Here is a 19500-nt window from a genome sequence, read left to right on the forward strand (position 1 = left end):
GTTGCACAGTGAGTTATTGCACAAGTTATTGTAGATTGAAGTCAGTATTGCACACATGAATTATTGCACAGAATTATTGTATAATTAGAAATATGTTATTGTGAGTTAATCATATAAGCCATAACAATATTTCCAGCCTTTTCTCTGTGTTTTTTATTTGTTCATACTCAGAACGCATGGTCCATTTTGCCCACACTGTTAGCAACTGTTTCAGACAGTGGTAGACAAAAGTAGGCTTCTCATTTCTAGCCAGCAACTGTAGGGCTGCACAGTTAATCAGATGTTACTCTGGATCAGATCTTAGCTTTACACAGTGAAATGAGCGTGATCGACTGTGATAATGATGCTTAAAATGTGTGCTCTGTTCATAGAAACCTGTGCATCATATCACATCATTCTGTTCCTAGGGTGGCAGCCTGTGCAAAATTTCCTGGATGTTGCGGCTGCAGTCCAGAGTAGAGGATTAATATACAATACAGAGTAGTGGGGTCAAACAAAATAAAAAAAGTCTGGAGCAGAAGATGAAAAGCTAGTTCTGCGAAACAGATCGTCATGTTGTTTTCAAGTATTTTTTGGATTTCAGGCAAGTGAGATTAAGCAAAAACAAATCATATGCAAAGAGTGCACAAAAACAAAACAACTACCTTGTTCAACCAGTAAAAAAGTACCACAAATTGCAGTACAATGAAAACATGGAGGCCAAGAAGTATTATGTTGCTAAGGTTACGTCACTGAATCTCCTTCCTTGTAGCAGCAGTGCTGATTTGATTTTGGGTAAAAACTTTTCCTTGAAGAGATGCACTGTGAAAAAGGACCAGTCTTATTTTGATGCACAGATTTGTATAATAGCAAAATTGTAGCACATTATTTAAAAGTTAAAGTACCATAAAAATATGTTGTCCCAAATATCAACAATCGTGATAAATAATATTGGTTTCAATAGTGGTCAGAATAATCATGATTATCATTTTGGCTATAACTGTGCAGCCCAAGGTCACCATCAAGTTTGTTCGCTGAAATGACAGTTGTTGCTAGCAGATTTTAGCAGCTGTAGCTAGCTTGCTAATAAAGATAAAATTAGCTTAATGAGTTGGTTGACTTGTAAATGTTTTCAGATGACAAAAATATGCACTTGTTGGCAACATACATATGTCATATACAAGATCCAGGGAGATTCTTAGTGGATTTGCTAGTCCTGAACAGCTTTTTAAAATGTAACTTGTAAACTAACAGTAATTCAGTATGAAACAATTCTCACCTGGAAAGCAACATTATGTTACTAATGTAAATAGTAAGTTAGTTAGGCAGACATGCTAAGCAGGAAATGGCTATGGCTCTCTCTTACATTAAAACAATAACAAAGGACTTAATTTGATGATGCTGTGAAGTGGTGTGGGATCATGGGAGTTGTTAGCTTCACTTTTAAACAGCCACCATAGCTGATGAAAACCTCTCTGACATAACTCAGATATCATTTTCATGGATGAGGTAATAATAAAGTTTTATTTATGTTATATTTACTCAAATTTGCCGACTTCACTCACTCTCTGACATTTCCAACTTACAAAACTTGAACATTGTTGAAAACATTTGGGATAATGTGCAACTCAACAAAATAAATAACCCATTTCTAGAGTTTTTAGACATTTTAATTTCACAACAGTCACATATTATAGCTTTAATCCATTCACTGCATGCTTAATTTGCAATTTTTGATTTTGGAGAGGATTGAAAAAAAAAGGCAAAACATCATTCAAACCTCTCAGTTTTGCTCTCACTACAGCCCCATGCACACTGCTTCAACATGTGGAGAAATCCAAAGCTTAGCAGGCCTGCTGTGATTAAGAGGAGAGTAGGTGAAGTCTGTTGAATGTGCTAATTAGAACATATTTTGAATAATTTTGTACATCACTTCATTAGATTAGAATAAAACTACTGTAAATATTGAATCTACAACATACATAGTGTTGATGCTTGACCGTCGGTTTAGTAATTATGGTTAATAATGGTTGTGTTTGGTATTACACAAGCTTTCCATTAGTTGAGCTATATAACAAATCCCGCTCTCTTAATTATCTATTTATTCCCTGCTCTGTCTCAGATGTCACTGCCAGGGGATGGAAGATAAACAGTATGTGGAGCAGAAAGCAGTGACATGGCTAGCGGCTGGGTTTATTAAAGGTGTTGGTGTATGCTTCTCCTCTGTGCCACAGAGACTCTTGTTTGGATTTTAATTGGCTCACCGACAGGTACATGCTGTATAGATTGTTGTGTGTTTTTCTTGTGACTTCCCTTAAGTGGCTGTTTGTGTGTTGCCGTGTGCAGTTTAATTGTATGTGTGTGTGGATTTGCAAGGTTATTGTTGGTCTCTGCAGGCTTTAATGATGTTTGCTGAATGAAAAGCGTCTCGTGAAGCTCTCCCCAATCACATGCTCATTAAAATGCCCTCTTTACAATGACACTATCTCCCGAACTTATGAACCCCTCCCTCGATCTTAGTTTCCTTGACTACTTACATTACATGATCTGACATGCGAACACCAAGCTCTCCCAGTGGTGTGGACCTCATTGTCAAAGAAAACTAGTTATATTTTTGTTTGCCTCTGATGTGAAATGTCATACAAATGTCGATTAAATGTTAATCAAACATCTTAAGCACAGTAATGTCACCGGGATTTGGAAGTTATATATTTAGCTGATTTGTGGCCTATTCTGGAGGTCATTCCTCCCTGGAGGTCCCTTTTTTTCCTTTCTCACAACGAGAGGAGAAGTTGAGGATAAGGCAAGGGAGGCTACATGCCGCGGAGACAATATTTCGCCTGCCTAATTAAAATGAATGTCAGCTCTCCCCCCACTGAGAAGTGCATCAATCTCCCCCTGCGATAGGCCCAGAGTGAGTCTTACCCTGTCAGTGCCTGCCAGCAGCGCTATCCTTCTCCAGACGGATGCATCGCCCTGGCAGCCAGAGAGGCAGCGGCGATGATGTTTGCACATTTAATGGTTGCCATGTGGATGGCCACCTCAGACTGAGACCCTGCGTCAAATATAGGGGAGTTTCTGCCCAGACTTGAATGATTTTCATTGAAAACAGCAGTTGTATAAAGTGGTCAGTGGCATTTTTGGAGCCATTTGGACCCAAGCAGCTGTGGCAAATTCAGTTTTTAGTCATCCATTGTTCCACAGTGCAAATTAAAACTACCAGAGTACACACACAAAAATCATTTTTTGGATAGTAATCAGTGACACAAACGTTGAATTGTTGTATCCATCATTACAGTTACACTCTCCTCATGCTGTACTGTTTGAAACAAAGACTTTTGAATAAAATATTTGTGTATTTGTTCTCCTTCCTCTTGTCAAAGTCATTAGAGTTTTGTCATTTGGCTGTTGGTTACGTGGCAGTCCTTTCTGCCCATCCACTTTATCTCACGAATATGGCGAGAGAACAGTGTGATTAAACAGATTTTATTTCAAATCTGAAGGCAGTTAAACTGAACATTAAGTTTGGGTTGTTATGTATTCCTGTATATATTTATTCAGAGGAAAGTTTATTACGTCCCACACAAACATTCTAGGCTACATAGATGCTGCTCTCTGTGTTTGCAAAATGTCAAGTCAGACTGCATGTGCAGAACAGATAAATAACTGCAGGCGTCAAGTCTGACAGTTTTAAGACTTTATACGTGCTCCTACATTAAAGATGAAAATATCATCACAAGATTAATTTGAGACCATATGGATAAGATATTATGTTGACAGATTTTTATGGAAAAGATAGTTGTCGCTGTACACTGTGCACCTAATCTTGCATGTGCATCTAATATCATTTACTTTCAGCAAGTGATTTGTCATCTTTCACATTAACATTATCCTCAGATGATTTTCATCCGAGGATAATCATCAAGTACCTAAGATAATCATCTCAGGTACTTTATATTGCCGTTCTGAGTTGACGAGTTTAAAGCAGGAAGCTACTGATGCTGTTTTCCCAAATCAGACTTTAATAACGTGTACATCAAAAAGTGATCTATCTTTTAGTTTGTTGTAACTTAACCTACACTGTAAAACATAAACAAGGCCACAGTGATCCAGCCATGCTAGTGACTAAGTTATAAAGTAGATGATCCTCAGTGGCAGGGGTGGGCGATATGGCCAAAATCATGGAATATCAAGGTTTATATCAATGTAATGTTATATATCATGATACAGTAATTGTTTGTGAAATTTGCTTTAAAATAACTTTAGTGCATGTCATGAAATTTGGTTAATTTCTTCTTTTTATTTAGAACTTCCATACAAACAAAAACATCTGCCTCACGAGACAATTCACGAGTTTAAAAAAACACTCAAAACAGAAAAACGAACAATCTTTCAAAATGTAAGCTTTAAAGTATAAAATTAGAACAATAATTACAGGTTTTAAGGTTAACAGGTCCAAATAGATACCAGTCTGGTATGTCTGTGTTTACAATTTTACATATTTGCCACCAAAGGTCATCAAATAAAACAATGATTTTAAGTCCACAGAAATAATGTAATTGAATTTAACTGTCAAGGAATACTTTATTTTTATTCAAAATTTTCCCTAATTTGTTATGGCTAAGTACAGGGACACTGGAAGTCAGTCAGAGGTCAGTCTATATAATGAAATGCTAAATAGTGTGTGATCTATAATGAGTTAGTCTCTCAAAATAATGAGAAACATTCTCAAAATAGTCACCGAATAATATTGAGAAAGTTTCTCATTATTTTTAGATACTAAGTCATCATTTTGAAATACTAAGTAATTATTTTGTTCCTCATTATAATGACTTTTTGCCTGATAATCATGTGGAGTTTGTATGTTTTCCCATCACCTGTGTTTGTTTCCTCTGGGTGCTCAGGATTCCACCCACAAGCCAAAGGTTAATAGGTTAATTGGTGATTCTGATTTGCCTGTAAGTGTGAGTGGAGTGTGAGTGGTTGTTTGTCACTGTGTCAGCCCTATGATAAACTAGCGACCTGTCCAGGGTGCACCCTGCCTCTTGCCCAATGTCAGCTGGGATCGGCTCCAGCTCCCTGCGACCCTGCAAAGGAAAACAGGTTAGAGATAATGGAGGGGAAAGGAATAATTAGCAAGAAACTCAAAGTACAACTCAGGCTGATGGCAATGTCATTAGTTTTACAAGTGTTATAAACCAAAGTATAGGGCAGATTTTTGAGCTGATGATTGTGCTAGAGGAAAAAGTTAAAGGATGATGAAAGGAAGTTATTACAATTCATTGTGTGTGGAACTCATGTCTGGATGAAATCTCATGGCATTTCACTATAGGACAAGTCCAAGGATCACTAAAGTTATTAAGTTCATCCAGGGTCCATAAACTTTTGTATCACATTTCGTGGCACTCCATTCCATGTTTGTCAAGATATCCCAATCTGGACCGAAGTGGCTGACTGACCAAACCACACAGTAAAAATAAACTATTTGTTTCAACAACAAAAAAAAAAGTTAGTGTCTGGGCTGCCTTAATATTTGAAGTTTGGGTCATTGAGGTACTTTCTAGTCAAATAAACTTGATATTAATTCAGTTGTACTTGTGAAAACATGTTCAATAAACTAAAGATATTAATCTGAACCCACAACTCTATAGTCAAACTGACAAACATTACAAACAATTATATTTTCTCAGTTTGAAAAGAGAATTTCTTCATTTCACACAAAAAACTCAGAGCTACAGCTGCTACTGTTTGAGCGTGTTAGTTCCAGCATTGACACAAAGGCAATATGGGAAACCTCTCCCACTGAATTTGCCACATATGTTTTCTTCAAACTAAAAAAAAGAGAGGACTAGAGGACTAAGGGGAGTCTAAACTCGCAATATGCTGATCGTTAATTTAATGAGTTGATTGAACTCTGTACAGTACAATCCATTCAACTCATCAGAAAATATTAGTTGATTCCACTAAATTCTCGTATGACTTTTTACAGTGTACATCAACATCCATAAAACCATTCTGAGACCTTGGCTAAAGACCTCTAGCTTGAGCAATTATTTTGTCCTTGTCTAATCAGTTATTTTCTTAAAAGCAAGTTAAAAGAAATTGCCAGTGGGTTTAAAGTATTAGTAGAATTTGTAGAATTGTTACAGAATAAAATCCAGTTAAGTATTAATTCCTGAATTAGAGATTCAGTGATTCATTCATCACATATGCAGTTTAACCATCATAGCTATGTGCATCTTCTGCCTTGACTTTTTTTTAACAGAAGTGCACCCTACTTCTGATAAAAAATGTGCACATTCACAGTAAATTGGCCTGAGCAGTGAACATGCCTTTCATGAACATCTCCTTGAAGTTTTCCCATCAACGAAGGCTAGATCTGAGACTGAGTGCAATTCTTCCCAAGCCCTATTTGGCCTTGGTGTGCTGAATGCAGCACAGTAGCCTGCTGGGTTCATTTGGACTACTTGTGCAGATGGATGAAAATGTGAGTGGTTTAGTGCTCTTAAGTTAATGATCTCGGTGCATGTTCCCCTCACTTCCTCCAGGGCATCTCATTGTGGAGAATAAGTAGCGTGAGCTTTGGGCCGGTGCCTGTCACAGGGTCTTGGCTGAAATAATGACTTGAACAGCCCAACAGACTGAGGTAATAGTAATAACTGTCAGACTCCGTCTCCCATCAATGCTCACATCCCCCTAATTTAGGATTAATTCCTGCTGTACTCTAGAAAAACCCTGAGTCGCTGAATGTCTTGCCACTTTTCTTTGAGTGTCTCCAAAACTGTGTTCCTGCAAGCTGCTTTATCTCAGCTTATCATAAACACAGTAATAGCAACTTTTTTTCTTTGCTTGTACGTGTAAGAAGAGGCATCTCATACCTTTTGATTTGGTTATTAAAGGGATAGCTTGGATTATTTTAAGTAGGTTGTACGAGGTACTTATTGATAGTCAGTGTATTAGTTAAAGTAGATGCTGGTCGATATGCCCCCTGTTTAAATGTAAGTTTGTGCTATATTTAGAATATGTTCAATGCTTTACCTTGCTGTCAGGCAGCCCATTCCAACTGGAGACCACCTTTATATACACAAAATATCGCTCTCTCCCTCAACCAGACTCCGTTAGCAAAATCAGTCATTTTACCTTCCAGAGCACAGGAGTTTCGGGTCTACCACTGCCACGATCCGTTAATATGTTTGTGCTATTGTGTGACTTTGTGGAATCCAACCTAACCTTTTTAACACTGACGTCGCTCAATATCACAAACTAACTAACCGATCAAGGCAGCGATAGACCAGAAAATCCTCTATTCTGCAAAGTGAAATTGCTGATTTCACCATTGGAGTTTGGTTGGTTTGGAGAGACAACAGCAATTTCCCATTGGAAAAGGCCGTTTGCAAAATGAAGTGGCGAAAATATTCAAAAGTTAGTGTACACTTAAACTTAAGGTCTTTTTGTTTGCTTTTATTAAGTGCCTGAAATATGTTTTGCCACTGACCCTGTCCACAGCAGTACCTTGCTTAGCTTCTTACACTGGTGCTTGTGCTGCTTCTCCAAACTGAGGGTATTCTGATTGTCATCTACTGTAGCTAATACACTGACTCTGGATAAGTATCTCAACCCCATCACAAAAATCTGAACTATCCCTTTAAGTGGTGGTGAATTGGACTGGTTGTGTCTCTGCTTCCACTTCTTCTCCTCTGCTGGGTCTCAGCTGTCTTTGATGTGCAGAACTTGCCGTCTGTCACCTTTTGATAATTTCCCCTCTTTTACCTCTCCACAGTGTCCCCCCCAAAAGTTTGATGATTGCCTTCCTTGCTCCAGGTTACAGACATGAGAACTTTGTTTCCACCCCGTAGTATGTTTGAAACAGAGACACTCTTTTTTTTATTTGTCTGGAGATACTGCAGCATTAAATTTTACACTTCTAAACAAGGTTGATGGATTCTTCCCTTAGAAAACGTTTTGCCAGTTGGAGCAATTATGTGTGCAGTGACATCGGCTGTTATTGTTTTCGGTGCAACTTTATGAAAAAGTTTGCTTCTTCCTTGTTTTTGCCTCAGGCTACCGTTTGTGTTTTTTTTTCCTCCCCAGTGCACTATTGAAACAAGTGCTTGGTTGCTCTCCGAGCAATGACTCTTATTTTAAATATAGCCTTTAACACTCAAATCAACAGTGTAATCACACTTTGGGGAAATTGGCTATCGATCATTCTGCCTTGTCCAACATAATGACCACTGCAAACAGTTCTAACAGCAACTTTTAATTCAAATGGCAAATTCCCTGATTAATTCAAAGGTTTCCTGTGCAAAAACAGTGTGAGTGCAAAAAGTCATACTTTATTTCTACTGAAATATAATGTCATTGATTTGATGTCTCTTCGCTGTCACCAGCAGGCTTTGCAATTGATTAAGACTTGCTGAATTACTGTGGTGCTCAGAGTGAGTCGATGGGCCTGACCCTCCGGGCAACTTTCGTCTCTCTGGAGGCCTTCAGCACGTGTATACATCAGCTAACTACCTCCTACAGCACAGTATCCATACAGCACAATGCCATTAAACCACCTACACCCGCATGTTGATGTAGCATTGATCTCCACTGTCATATAATCAAGGAGCCTCATATTGTTGTTCTTAAGCTCATGTATGCCTCCAAACGTTTTGGACTGTTTGTGTACAAGGATTACATGCATAATGTGAATTTTCTGCCCGGCTTTAAATGAAACTATTATCCCTGTTTGTTTACTCAAACCACAACTAAAGAGTCTCTTTGAGATTCCCCCAATCCCATTGTTTGCCAGCCCAAGCTGTCAGCGCTTTATGCAGTTCATATGTAGATCACCCCGTTCAGAAGCACTTTAAAACCACTCGCTACCAGCTTTGTGTTTCAAAGGGAATTCTCACTTTGTGCTGCACATGTTTTAATGCCATTGTTGTGATCGCAGAATTGTTTGAAAGACCCTCTATTTTTACCATTAAGTTATTACTTGTTTGATCCCAGTCACGGATGTTCACTTCACGTGTGTTTGAAGATATGCAGTTGTGGTGAAACATGGGTAAGTCTCAATGGCTGTTTGGCTCACACTTTTTTCTTTTTTCTTTTTATCCTCACTTGCAGTTACTCAGTGCAATTTTGAACATAGACTCATTCTCACTTTTCTATGATTGGAAGACTGAAAGTGTGTGATAAGCATTGAGTGCCGGACAGATAAAAGCTTTTTCCTCGGCTGTAGGCGTCCCTGCAGAAGAGGTCCCTGATTGGTCCTTTGTCTCTCTCATTCTCTCAGAGCTCAGTCGGCGTTTCTGCTCCCGAATCATCCCCACAACCGAATATATTCATTGAATAATACAAGAAATGAGTGTTGGGTCATGTGCGAGACACTCATTTTCCTCTTTCCCTCGTGTTCTGTGGGAGCGCAGACATGTAAGAGACAGAGAGTGCTTGGAAAAAAAAAAAAAAAGAAGAGCGACACATTAGATAAATTGCCTCGCAATTTTTACTGGCTACTCCCTGTGCCACAAAATGATCTTTCTCTAGTTGGATCATTTTTATGAAATCATCACTTTGAAAATAGACTTGTTTGATTGAATGTTTCTTATAAAGCATCTTATTAATTCAACCCCATGAGATGGAAAAACAGGCAGTGCCTCAAGGGGGAATATATTGCTATCTGTTTTATGGCTGCCATATATTTCTAGAGTTACAATTCAAAGAAATAGCGGTTAATGTCTGTGCTACTTGGGGGTAAAATTATAGTCTGAAACAAACTCGCTCTCAAAAGGAATGGGGTATTGATCTGCATGTGGGGCTGCTTGAAATGAGTGGAGCTTTGAAGAGGTCCTCTTAGGGCTACATACAGTGACAAATATTCACATAATTTAAGACTTGTTCTAATCAGAGTTTAACAAAACTAAGTTTAAAATGAGTAAATCCATATTTAAAATCTGCACAAATATAAACAGAAACAAAAAATCTGCTGATGTAAACTTTAGTTTGTAATATTTGAAATAAATGTTCATTCTGTTGGGAGTATAAAAGACAGGGGGAACTTTTGATGGCTCGGCAGAGAAGCTCTAATTTCTCCTCCTTGTTTGATTGACAACAGAGCAGCACAGTGAAGAGAAAGGAAGACAGTTGCTCAATCCCTGTCAAAAGGCAGACATTTTAAAAGTCAAACCTCCTCAAGTTTAAGTTAATACTGAATCACATTTTAGTCCAAAGTTTTCTTAATTTTAAGCTAGTTTAAAAGTTTGTTGCCACATAATTTATAGTTAAATCATCATTTAATTGGGTTTGAATGACATGAATCCTTGTTGCTTTGTTGCCAGCCTTAATGATAGTACAAGGCACTCCTCTGTTTGGTGCCTTCTGTCAGACAGAGGCTACATTGGTACTCTGTGAGTGACTGATCAAACTTTATAATTGGACAAATCGAACCGGCAAGTCCATAGCCATTCTGGAGACTGAAGACATCGCTATGTGTTTTTAAATAATGGTTATGGAAATGGCAAGCATGGAAGTTTAAAATATTTGGTCTTCTGATTTGGATTTACAGAAACATGAATATTCTGCTTTGTCTACTGTAAAACAGAGGATTGACATGTCTTCAACCTTTATACCTTTAGTACTCTTCCCGATGCAGTGCATTATTACTTGTAGTGTGCAAAATGTCAGCTCCATTAACCTATCTGGACACTTGACTTTGAGCTTTGTTAGAAAGCTGAGTGGACAGCATGGTTACTTTGCATAAGGCATAATAACCTGACGTTTTGAAACTGTCTTTGCCCCTAAACAGCAGCATCTGTTGTTTGTTCAAAAGCCTAAACTGATCTATGAGACAGACATTTCAAGTTTCTGTGAAAACAGTCAACACTGACTAAAGACATATTTTAGTCAAAATCACAAAATCACTATTAGTTATACTGGAACCTCATTTTCAGTTTTGAAAATATATTATCAGTGTGTGGCTCTGCACTCAGTTTGATAGACCTGCAATGAAATGTGTGATCTAGTGGTGCTTGGTCTGTTTTTCAAGCAGACTGTCTGGTCGCAATCTTTCAGCTAAGCATTAAAAAGTACATTAAAATATGTTTCTGAAAAACTTTGAGGCAAGAAATATATTTGAAGCAATGCAGAAATGGTGATGCATATTTGATCAACATTGCCTAGTTTGAAAGTTAACATTCAGGAGCCTGAGGCGTTGTGCTCGATGGACCTCCTAACTGGATGCAATTAGATAGACCTACAACCAATCAGATCAGCGAAATGTGCGACGTGACTTTTCAAATCATGTCATGTACTTCGTTAAGTCTTGGCGGACATGTTCTTCCATCGAAAGTTGTTTGGTTTCACAAAATTGCTCCTGATGGGCGGGGCAGCACCTTGACCAGCAGCTGAGTGTGTGAATGGGTGAACGAGAGGCAAACTGTAAAGCCTTTCATCCATTAAGGTAGAACAGTGCTTTATGAATGCAGTTCATTCATCCTTCACACCCACCCTAAACTGCCAATCTACACCAACGTGAATTTTTTGAAGTCTGATAATTTGCTGTAGTTTGGCAGAAAAAGCTCCACTGAGCTCTTAATGAATCAGAGCTGCGAAAGATAATCCTCCAAAAGAAACACATGATAATCAAATCTTTTAAATAACCAACCAAAATACCACTGATCATCAGACTAACAGATATCAGTCTGAGGTTATATTGTTTGCGCTGAACACCTGCATGAATATGATTGGATGTTACTCACCACACAGCTGTGAATGAGCCAATCATTGTGAAGCATACTGCAAACAGCTGATGCCAGTCAAATCTGACTTCAGTGCTCAGCCTGTAGTAACACTGTGCTACAAATGTATCAGTCCACACCAACTCTGTGTGTCAACCAGCAGACACCTCTGAGTCTACTTTTTTCCTTTGTGTGTCAAGTGAAACATAACCTCCATTGGCAGCTGTTCAAGCCACAAGCCACTACTTCCTGTGCTTCCTTCCTGTTGTGAAGATATGAAGTACTTTAACGAAAAAAAAAAAACAAACTCAAAATACAATATTGATTTGATTTTTATTATTGTTCCTTGCACAAATAATGTGCACAGCCCAAACAGGCTAACAAGAAACCATCATTTAGAAAAGCAGAGCAGAAAGCAGAGTAGCAACATAAATTACAAGTAATACTAAACAAATAAACCATCCTGATACTTTTTCCAAGCTTTACAAACAGAGGTAGCCAAAATTAAAATTAAAACAACCATTCCATTCAGTCATCGTCAGTGCACCAGAACATTTCTGAATTTTGAACATTTTATTTGACATCATAAAAAGAACAACACAGAAGAAAATAATTCTCAACATCTCCTTGTCACATAATTCTAACAACCTGTTCTGTCCTTCAGGATCTTTTTAAATCTGCAACCTTCAAGGGCCGGAGGAAACATTCCTGTTCTCAGCTGTGCCACTGAAGACCTTTGATTCCTTGTTAAGTTTGCTCTAAAACAAGATTCAGGGCCATGACTTTGCTTGATTTGAATATGTTTGTAATTTTGGTTTTAACAAAATATCCTTTAACAATTTTGCCTCAAATCTTGCAATTAGCTTTCATCTAATTGTTTTCATGCAGCATGATAAATTACTGTACATACTATATATTGTAACTCAACTTCCTTAAAAATATCATGAATCTTTTTTCACTTCTTTCCTGGAGCTTTGAACTGCATCCCAGTGACGTCTTCCGTGCATGGAATTTGCTCAGTTGCCATGGAAATAGCGGTCTTGTCATTGCGTGAAATATAAAACGTCTGTCTCATGAAAACAGTGGCCATACATGTAGAGGAGACCGAGACACATTTGTTCAGACATGGCCTTTGAATGTCCTCCTCGATCTTTCTCCAGCTGTCCACTGACTCCTGGTTGAAGACTTTGACCTCGTCCCAGTGGATGCTGTGACCAATGTAATTGTTCCTGTAGTTGTTGTATCAGACGCCATACACCACTCTAGTGTTCCTCTCTGGGGAACTATTACTACAGCACTGCTGGTGAGCTACTGTACTATATCACAATGAACTGTCTGATTTCTGTGGGCCAATAGAGCTGTGGTGGCAGGGGGCAGTGGAATAGAAATAGAATAAATGAATCAATGAAGAAAAATAATGTTGTTTTTATCTTGTATACTTCTCATGGAGGTTACTGGAAATCTGTTTTTGTCCGATGAATTTTTGATGTTATTTGGCCTGGTGAAGACATTTCTTTTATTCTGGCCGCCGTCCTGTCAGCTGCTCAGCTGCTCAGCTGTGCTCCTGAAAGAACAGGTGGTGCGATGCTGTAACAGAGTTTGGAGTTTCAAGTCTGGTGTGAATTTGGGGTAAACCAGTTATACTCCTCTTAGCTGTTAGTTTTGCTGCTGCTGTCTCACGGATAGACCAGAAAACACTACATCTTAAGACCATATCTAGCAGTATACTCACCCAGAATTAGAAATAGATACTGAATATCATTTATTTTTTTCCCCAGTTGACAAACTCTTTTAAGAGCAGTTTAGAGTGTTTTGATCAAACGGTGCCATTTTATTAAATAAAGAGGTTGAATTACTGAATTTAACAGCACTTAAAGAACATTACTGTTTTTCACAGTCTGATTCAAGACTACTGCAGACAGTTCCTATTTTCCATAATACCACCTAATGGACTCTGGATGGCATTTGGAATAAAGATGCTACTTAAATGAATAATGATCTGTAGTATTGGATTATGGTATGACATGTAAAGAACTTTACTCAGGGGAATTGTAAGCATTGAGTGAACCATTATTTGCTCCACTTTGTCTTGTGGACTAGCAGGCTCCTTTCGTATTCTGCACTGTCCTACATATGATTGATTACAATTGTCTGAGGCTGACCAGCTTATTAATCGATTCAGCAAAACCTCTGAGTCCCTGTGGATGATTTAAAGCAAAAAGCGTTTTTTTTTTTTTTTTCTTCTTTTCTTTTCCTGGGATGGCTGGAGTAGAGGTGCAATGGGAGTGATTGTAAATCATGTTCAAACACAACAAGGCTGCTCCTGTATTTAGCTGTATCTAGGCCCATATTGTATCGACCATATAATAATTGATATGTTAGCCACTGCTGTACATTAGTTTCACAGCTTTAAGTATATTTGGTTTCATCTGTTTTGATTTTGCTTTCTAAATTATTCAAATGATTGAGCACCTTAGTTATTTAATTAATATGTCAAATGCCGTAATTGATTATTTAAGTTTGTGCACCAGTAATTAGAGCTGCACCAAATGTCATTTTTTACTTTCTAAGCCTCAACTGAGGTTTACAAATGACACTCAGTTTGAATAAAGTAATTCATAGGATTATATGAGTTAGTATTTTGTATTTAAATCGACTTCCTTTAATGAACATTATTTGTAATTTGCCAGTTTCTGCCCACATGGGTATAATATATGGTGATAGATTGCCCCTTGGTGTGCGGCAGTGAAAATGTTGAAAAGCTAAACATCTAATGGCTAACACTTGCCCACTTACTCAGGGCTAGTTAAGTGTGTGTTTGAGAAAGTGGAATGGCACATGCAGTTGTACAACCGGCAAGTGGACTTGCATAACTCGCAAAGAAAGAAGAAAGCCACAGTGAAGTTGTGGATCACAGTGCTAACTGACCCGTTACACCAAGAGTGAATCAGGTTTGTCTTAAATGATAAACTAAAGCAGTTCTCAAAGGTCTGCTCACCATTTATTTCTTATCTTGAAAAACACACAAAATGAATACAATCTCAATAGTTTAATGTAGTACTGGGCAGCTGGGCAAAGTGAGTAGGTTAGATGGATCCTTCCCCTTTTGTCTCCTTTTATTTTGTTTTTATTTTTTCTCTTTCGTCTTTATTCTTGCTTCCTGTGCTCTCATTCATTCCTCTCTCTCTCTTTCATGTTAAGTCATGTCTGTGAATATTGTAACACCTGAAGCAGTTCCTTAATCTGTACGAAAGCTAAGTCCTTTACACAAATGTTTCCAATAAAAACATTTGAAACAAACTATTGTGTACAGCCCTACCACTATTCTTTGTACCTAACCCTCACTGTACACTGTGTAAACCCTAGATATGCAGTAGTACTCTGTTGTCTGAAGGTAGTTTTTTGTTAGGCTGCAAACTTCTGCCGCTGAGTCCCTGATGCTGGCACCAACCGTGTTTCCAGTATGAATGAGATGGTATTGACAAAGTAACTGCCTAAAGGAAAACTTAATCTACTGTATCTTTTTTTTTGTCAAACACTGACTCTCTGTAGGTGGTGGCTCTCAAAAGTTTAGAGTTTGCTCATTCATGGTTGATGACAACACTTACAATAAATTCAACAAAGGACCCAGAGTCACAGCCAGAAGAAAGGATGTCAGACATGCATAGACACTTCTGAAACCCACCCTGCAGCAAAATTAAATTAGAATTAGCATTTTCAGGGTTTCTTGTATGTCACAGCCCAGGCTTAGTGAGATAGACAGAGGGAGATCACACAGGATTTTAAGTAATTTAAACAATATTTTATTTGAACAGTTTACTGTTGGCTGTATCATTTTGGACATGCTTATAATAGCAGTATGATTGTCATGTTGTCTTGTCTTTGTTTTTGTTTTTTGTTTTTGATAAAAAATACACATTAAAGCAAATTTCCTCCTAAATTTTTACTTGCTCATGCAAACTAATAAAAAACTGATTATTTTGACAAAATAAGGGAACCGAATATTGTAAGAAAATTGCTGGGGAGGATCTGAAAGCAGAAAGCACATACAAGACATTTCAAAGACAGACTATTCTCTGTGTTGTGACAAAAAAAACTAATCAAGGTTGTTTCCATAAATGAAAACAACAATAATCATGTCGGTGTCTGAATGTCCTCTCACGTTGTGTCTTTTTCCATCACACAGCTGTCTGCCACCTCCACATCCCGAGCCGCCTTCTTGCAGTGCCTTCGGTGGGGGATTTGGTGCCCCTTCCAGGAGCCGGCTGACTGGAAGGGGGAAGAGATACAGCTTGTTCTGCTAGGAGGTGCAAAGCCAAACCCTCACGGAGTCATGGTCTACAGCACAGAGACGTCTGCCAAAATTCAGAGCCCTGCGTCGCTCTCAGCTCCAGGTGCAGCTCAGGTAACACAACAGCACAGACGAACGTCTTTTTAGAAAGAACAAAAGGTAAAGAAGGCATTGAAAGGTGTTAACACAAGGTGCTGATTTCAGTACCTTTCAGCGCTCACACGGATGTTTCCCAGAAGACAAAAACTTTCTGAACTGTATTTTGATTAAGTGGTGTGTTAAGATATTTGATATTTACTAGTAGACAGTACCTGTACAAGGTCAGATTACTAGTGACAGTATCAAAAATTTCAAAGGGTGCAAATGTTGCCAGAATCTTTCACACCTTAGCTCTGAGTTTTCGTACTGTTCACGTATTTTTAAATAACTATGCATCACTACCACATATCTTCTTTATCTGTTTACCATCTCATTATCCATGTTTTAACTCCAGAAACTTTCCCCAGGGACTAGGAATGTTTAGAGGAACTCAGAGTGTTCTGTTCTGAGTTGTCTGCACAGTATAAATTAAGTTCTGGAGACATTATTTTGCCCCCCAAAAAGTCCCTGCTCAGGGGGGTAATACTTCCCAAAAATACTGAGCAAAAATGGTGAACGTTTCTGGCTGGTCAGTACTTGCACCATTTAATTTCAGCCGCCATTTTTAAATTTCTTTTTTTGCACATCAGCGGACTGATTTGCTTAATCTTCCGATGGGAACACAGACAATAACAGGCTGAAGGAACCTTTTAGTTCCTTGAAAAGCAGTTCCTGGGACTAAAGGTTCTCAGTACTTTGAGTGGAAATGCAGCAATAGATCACATTTTTGTATTTTCCTAAATAATCTGAAAGTTTCTCCTCTCATGGAGGTCTCAGAGGCGAAGGATACGATCACGTTTCGGCTGTCATCCAGTCTGGAGAGGAAGGCACCCAGCCCAAAGGCGTCTCTGAGGACAAAGCAGGAGGATGTGTCACGTCAGAGAAGATCACCTTCATCACCTTCACAGGGTAAATATTAGCATCTGATCCGTAATGGCTTTTTAAGCACAAATTAATTACTTGGAAAGAAAAAGGAGCAAGCTAATTTGAAGAGTTTTCCTCCCAAGAAGGAGTTGAGAGGCTCTTTACTGCTCACAGCTTTAAAAGGAGCCAGATTTTTATTTCTCTACAACACAGGTTTGTTTATTGGAGCAGAAAGTGTGTGGTCTGTTTCTGCAAATTGTTTTGTGGGTGCACCTCAAGTGTGTGGCAACACCCAGGTGTAATCAGCCAAAGTTCTAAGCAACAAGCATCAAACTAGCCTGTGCTCTGCATATAATGCAGCCCCCACCTCTGCAGTGTTATCTCAATTGCACCACCTGCTCTCTGCATGATTAGCACGCTTCATGATTGGGGTCTGAGGGGAATAAAACGATAAACTCAAAGTGCTGGGAGAAGACTTTGGCTGTCCATTAGGGCCTCTTGATCTTGAACAAGTCTTATTCCGTGTCCTTTGCTCATGTCTGCTCTGAGAGGGGAACCGAACTGTGGCCTGAACATAGACAAGAACGCACGTCCAGCATTTTCACACAACACACGTCCAGTGTTTTCATCGTTTGCCTTCTGACTAAATTGTGTTTTTAAAGATAAATATTGATGCCCATGTTTTTAATATTTTTATTTTTTACTCAGCGATAGCTAGTATATGTGCCATAATGACTCAGTATCTCTATCAAAGTGAAGTCTGTAAGCTGTGATAGGTTTCTACAACAAACAGTCACCTTCATTTTCTCCTCCAAATAAGTTTAGCTAACCTAGAGGTTTGTTTACAGCCCGTCTGTTTATCTGACTGCTCATGTTTCTGACCCCATTCAAGTTTTTTTTAGCTATGTCAGTCGCTCCAACATTTTTTATCCAGACTGAAATATTTTAGCAACAGACATAACTGAATCATACTAACCCCACCTTCCTCTAGTGCCACCAGCAGGTTGAGCCTTCTGGCTTTTAGTGAAATATCTTGATAACCGCTGCAAGTTTTGCTGTTGAATTTCATACATATAGGCATGGTGTTCATGTCCTGACCTTCCAAGTCAGAGTTTTCATTTTTCCAGTGAAATATCTCAACATCTACAAAGCAAATCAGCACAACATGCATTCATGGTTCCAAGAGGATGAGTCCTCCTGACTTTGATGATCCCCCTGACTTTTCTTCTAGCAGCATCAGTGAAGTTTACATTTGTGACTTTGAATCAAATGTCTCAACAATGTCTCTCAATTTGCTAATCCCTAGATTTATCTTGTCATGCCACCATCAAGTCAAAATTTCAGTATGTCCAACACTTTAGGTTAAATGATGAGGACCAAATACTTACAAAACCATGGATGTTCGAAGATGTTAGCAGTTATTTTGGTGAACGCAGTGTTATTATTAGCAATATGGAAGATGACCAAATCTATAGAAAAACAAGCTTCAAGTTGTAATAAACTGTAAAATTCCTTTAAAAATCCAGTGTACAAGAATTATAGGGATCTATTGTTAGAATATGGCACAAATTGAATATAATCACCTGAAAATAAGAATTGTTGTTTTTTTTTTGTTCCCCTTTATGAACTGTTTATATTTACAAAAAATGCAGGTCCTCTTCTGAGTCCAGTTTTGCAGCCACCATAGGTTCTCTTAAACGCTGGGAAGAGGAGAGTTAGATGAGGTGTTTGCAGTCTACAAGCTCATCGTCTAGATGGCACTTAATCCTACACATTGGTCCTTTAAGGAGGTGCAATAGGACTAACACATTGTGTTAGGTCTCAGCTCATAGCTGCTTTGTTTCTTTTTTGCTTATTTGAAGTCCTTTGTTTTGCGTCATGGCAGAAACAGAATTATTTAAGCATTTATTGTGTCAAAAAATTAATCTCAGAGGCTTTTTAATGCAGTGGTGAACTGCAGTGGGTTTTTGTCCGTTTCAAGTTTCCATGAAACGGGACGCCTCTGAGCCAAGAGATGGCCAGGGAAGAGGCTATGATACCGACGTGGTGTTCCTTCCTGGCCCAGCTCCCAGCAGCTCAGGGCTGAATCACTGCTAAATGAGCCAGCGGCAGTTTGCCAGGGCCAACCGAGCTAAAGTAAGTTAGTGGCCCAGCAAAAGGACCCTGTTCCCTGTCGTTCACTGAGGCTATGTTCGTCATGGTGACCGGCTGTGTTCACCTGCCAAGCCCGGTTCTGTTTCCCGCTTACAGTATCACTAGCTAACAGTCACCAGTGTTTACCAGTAAACACCTGGGTGAGTGAAATGTCTCAACCAGCAGGGGAGAACCAAGCTCCACTCTGCTTGCTCTGGATGTATTTCTCTTCCACACTGCACGACAAAACTTTAGTAACACCTCTGAGTGCAAAATGTATCATTGACCATTTCACATCATTTCGCAGGGAAATACAAAACATTAAGTATCATTAAAAACACCAGATAATATCTACAAAATGCCATTTTTTTC

The 19500-nt window shown here is 38.7% G+C and overlaps 1 protein-coding gene across 1 annotated transcript in view; it reads left to right on the forward strand.

Annotated features, from left to right (window-relative positions):
• Nucleotides 1-19500, forward strand: part of nphp4 (nephronophthisis 4) — a 222786-nt gene that overhangs the window by 106471 nt on the left and 96815 nt on the right. Inside the window, exons 9-10 of the mRNA XM_084721632.1 lie at nucleotides 15889-16107; nucleotides 16902-17040. Of these exons, the coding sequence (XP_084577758.1) occupies nucleotides 15889-16107; nucleotides 16902-17040 (358 nt within the window). The remainder of the gene's footprint in view (nucleotides 1-15888; nucleotides 16108-16901; nucleotides 17041-19500) is intronic.

Source organism: Lutjanus erythropterus, chromosome 6 (assembly GCF_056507025.1).
Source record: "Lutjanus erythropterus isolate fLutEry1 chromosome 6, fLutEry1.hap2, whole genome shotgun sequence".
Lineage (NCBI taxonomy): Eukaryota > Metazoa > Chordata > Actinopteri > Lutjaniformes > Lutjanidae > Lutjanus > Lutjanus erythropterus.